The sequence below is a fragment of the Alnus glutinosa genome, chromosome 4 (assembly GCF_958979055.1).
Source record: "Alnus glutinosa chromosome 4, dhAlnGlut1.1, whole genome shotgun sequence".
NCBI classification, from domain to species: domain Eukaryota; kingdom Viridiplantae; phylum Streptophyta; class Magnoliopsida; order Fagales; family Betulaceae; genus Alnus; species Alnus glutinosa.
Window position 1 is genome coordinate 15,581,107 of NC_084889.1, and position 4,116 is coordinate 15,585,222.

The 4,116-nt window shown below is 33.3% G+C and overlaps 1 protein-coding gene across 1 annotated transcript; it reads right to left on the reverse strand.

The window, feature by feature from the left end:
- Window positions 1–625: 625 nt before the first annotated feature.
- On the reverse strand, window positions 626–3,856 carry LOC133867352 (GEM-like protein 4). Its single transcript, XM_062304090.1, has 4 exons — window positions 3,437–3,856; window positions 3,287–3,370; window positions 2,754–3,028; window positions 626–1,030 (listed from the first exon to the last, which is right to left on the reverse strand). Exons 1-4 carry the CDS (start codon window positions 3,606–3,608, stop codon window positions 848–850), a joined length of 714 nt encoding a protein of 237 aa, XP_062160074.1. The 5' UTR covers window positions 3,609–3,856; the 3' UTR covers window positions 626–847.
- Between the last annotated feature and the right edge of the window lie 260 nt (window positions 3,857–4,116).

Consider the following 4,116-nt stretch of genomic DNA (forward strand, 5'->3'; position numbering starts at 1 on the left):
TTGAACTACACTATTATTGTCATTGGAATTATCATTAGGAGCATTGTTGACTTCACTAATAAAATGCTAGACTGTTCAAGCCTTCTTGTACATCTTGTGAGCTTTTGTGACCGATTGATTCAATTGAAAGTCTTTAGTGCTCTGGTAGCCGTTAATTTGCTAGGTTGACTCCCTCCAACTCATAACAAACCCTGGACCAAGTCTGTTGGCCACCCGACATCTAGACAACATCCAAAAATTGGCCCAACATTCTCTGGCAACTCCACTAGAGTCATGTTCCAATAATCAACCTCACAATGTCGCCAAAGTCTCGCAATTCAAGCCGAGAAGGAAATGTACCTTCTCAAGGTCCCTTGGGACATGTGTTTGAAGATACTGGCTCTCAACATAAACAACTAGAAGTTAACTAAGAAACTTTAGTCCCAAATGGCTATATACTCTTTGCCAAAGTCTCGAAATTCCAGTCGAGAAGGAAATGTACCTTCTTAGGGTTTCTCGGGACGTGTTTGAAGGTACTGGCTCTCAACATCAACAACCAGAAGTTAACCAAGAAACTTCAGTCCCAAATGGCTATACTCTTTGACATGTTGTAGGACACATCAAGCTCAATCCAAGCTAGCTGAAGTGGTAAAAAATGAAGGGCCTCATTCAATGTATATTGTGATTTAAGTTCTATTTTACACTAACTTTCATTTCCTAAAACAACAAAGGCTACACATCAGGGGCCAAGTACTCTCCTAGCTATTAAAAATACAAGCTAACAATATTATACATGCAACTAGACAGCTTTGTCAACACGATTTGCCTGATCAAATTTTCTCTCCTTCATGGACTCAGCAAGCGCTTCTTATATTTGGTTGGCCATGGAAATGGCCTTTTGAAGATTACATAGAGCTTTCTCATACCGTAAGAATCCCATAAACCAAAATTCAAAATTATCCTCAGTAATTATTTCTATGTACTTCTGGGCAGGGTTGTTCACATTTGCACTTTGGTTGGCTCTTTGAATCTTCTTTATTGGTATCAGAACCTGCCATATTAAATATAACTTTGTGGATTAGTAGAACTATTAAAAAAAGAAAAAAAAAACTATTTTAGATATAATTTTCTTATAATATACATCTTCTTCACCAGCCCTTTAGATAATTCTCCGAAGGGAAGAACCTATATATATATATCCTAGCATGAATGATAATAATAATAATAATAATAATAATAATAATAATAATAATAATAATAATAATAATAATAATGATGATAACAACAACGACACAAAGGCATAAATTTAACAATACTCTTGAAGGAAAACAAATTGAAATTTGAAAATAGTTACAAAAGCACTAGTAAATAAATTTTGGAAAAAAAATGTTCATCACGGGCACGTTCATACATGATTCTTTCACAATAATGCTGCCATATTTTTCTCCCCTTTAAATTATCTTTTTCTAGCATGTTACGGGAATGACTCATTTAATTAAATGGGTCGGATTAAGATTAACTTATATAGTATTATTTAAATTATCTTTTTTTTTTTTTTTGGAAAAAGTACGCATAACCCCCTTAAACTACCATTTCATTGATATTATCAATGTCTTCCCCCCTCCAAAATTATCAATTGTGTCAATCTCCCCCATAAACTACCGAAAATGTCAATGTCTCCCTAATGACAAAAATACCCTTAATAAAACTATTAATTTTTTTTTATATAATAAAAAGTTATACAAAAACTATAAAATAAAAAAAAATGGAAAAACCTGTTTTTCCTTCTTTTTTTTTTTTTTTTTTTTTTTTTTTTTTCCTTTTTTTTAGTTTTTTAATTTTGTAATTTTCAGTTATTTTTTTGTTTTCTGTTTTTTCAATTTTCCGTTCTTTATTTGTTTTTTTCCCTTAATTTTTTATTAAAATTTTTAAATTTTATTTTTAAAAAGTTATTTTTTTAGTTTTTTTTTTTTATTTTTAGTTTTTAGTTTTAGTTTTAGTTTTTTTTCAAATGTATGAGGATATTTTTGTCTTATTGAAAAAAATTGAAGATATTTTTGTCTTTTTGGTCTTAGGAGAACAATGACATATTTTGGTAGTTTCTGAAAATATTGAGCTTGTTTGGCAAAGAACAGAACAGAACAGAATAGTGTGTTGTTAATTTTGAAATTAATAAAAAGTGATGATGTGATATAAAATAAAAAGAATTTGTATAAAAAAGTGAAAAAATTTTGTATTGTAGTGAATTTTTTTTATTTGAATAGTAATAAAAAATTATTGATGTGATATAAAAAGTGAGAAAAATAAGAATATTTTGATGTTGATTGTTATTAAAAATTTGAAAAAAAAAAATTAAAAAAAAAAAAAGAAAAAGAAAAAAGAAAAAGTACATCTACAGTAGTGTTCACTATTGATACCATGAATAGTTTAGAAAGACCATAACAATTAACAAATAAGTAGTAGTTTAAAAATAATATGTGTATTTTAATTTTTATTTTCATTGCTACGTGAGCGACTTGACATTCACATCTAGTGGTCATGGTTACCTTGGCAAGACAGGTCACAGCCTTATCATTAATTGGTAAACGGGAAGAAAAGTCTGTCTACCTTCCCCCATTCCATTCACACTTCGAATTCCGCGTGGATTAAGAAAAGTGCGTGGGCAGATTCCAACTGTTCGGACAGGTGCCCCAAACAGCTCCGGACAGGTGGAACCTGCCCAGATACTCACATACTCCTCCTACCCATTCCTATTCAAACAGAGAGTTACGTACCTTGTAAGGTATAGAAATCAAATGGCCGTCAGGCGAAGGAATGGTGATGGATCTTTCACTGCAGAAGGCAACCTTCTCAGTGGAAACAAAGAGGAGGCCTGCAATAGGACCGGCCGTTGTTGATAAGTAGCACTGCGAGGCTTTCAACATCTGCTCTCCTTCTCCCATTCCAAACACCTGTCTGAAGATGTTCCCCCTCCCGCCTTCTCGAATAACTCTTGCCCCCAAGCTTATCTTTCCCTTTACAGTTTCAGACAACTTGGGCCCCAGTTTCACTACAATTTCAAATCAAAACAAACATCACTCATACTATTACATATCGATTTTGATGTTTTTTTTTAAGCATCAAGTTTAAAGTTCGACCCTTCCAAGTGTAAATAATTCTTTAATTAAAGCTATATATGCTCACGAGCGAAAGTTCGAGCTTTACCGAACCCGTATGAAGTGGGAGCGCATTTGTATGGCGTCCTAAGATTAGAAATTGAGTAAAACATGTTTTCCATATGAAATTGAGTAGAAATTAAGATCCTTACCATGCTCGCGAATCCTGTGTGCAAGACTGCTACTTTTCCTCCCAAGTTTTTTCTTGTTTCCCATCTGTGAATCCCATGTATGATCTGTACTTTTCAAGACCAGTAATTAGAGAGAGAGAGAGAGAGAGAGAGAAGTCATTAATTGCTTACTGGTTTTGAAGGAGGGGGAGTCATCTGAGGAAGGTGGACTATGAAATAAGCTGCGAGGCTCAGAAACAGAAGAGTGCCTGGCTGGAGTTGTGCCATATGAGCTCATCAACGGACTCCCAATGAACTGATCCGCATATTGTTCCTTCATATTCACTTTTTCAGGAAATTCCATTGAGAATCTTTGGCTTTAACAGTCTTTGATCAGCGGAGAAACAAGTTATATATTTAAAAGCTGGGATCTGTGGCGGCTTAAATCCCCTTCTTTCTACATCGAACAGTTTATCTGCATAATTTTCTATGGCTGCAGAAAAATGAAATTTTCTATGATTCTTCTTTGTTTTGCAGGTCAAAGTTCAAACCCTTTTTTTCTTATATTTGTTCTCTTGTGGGTGGAGAATTTCAAGACCATGTCGCAGTTTCTTGGCAATTGACAAAGCTTGGAAAGCAGGTTCACTTTTGCTTATCGACGCCAAAATTTCTAAGTCAAAATAATATGGCCAAACGGACCCCATACATACTTATTTTATAAGAGACACCAAATAAGAAAGGAATCATAAATTAAAGATTGCGTTGTTTGAGTTGCTCCATGGTGAAAGTACTTTTTCTTTCTTTTTTTCTTAAACAATATATATATATATATATATGAAATAAAATATTTATTAATTCCACAACAGTCATGT

What these genes read in the sequence shown, in the direction of transcription:
- LOC133867352 (XM_062304090.1), bottom strand. Translation starts at nt 3,608, where the DNA reads ATGGAATTTCCTGAAAAAGTGAATATGAAGGAACAATATGCGGATCAG. An exon ending in CTCCCCCTCCTTCAAAACCA is followed by an intron (nt 3,371 to 3,436) that starts GTAAGCAATTAA and finishes TGAAAAGTACAG; the next exon opens with ATCATACATGGGATTCACAG. An exon ending in TGATTTCTATACCTTACAAG is followed by an intron (nt 1,031 to 2,753) that starts GTACGTAACTCT and finishes TTAATATGGCAG; the next exon opens with GTTCTGATACCAATAAAGAA.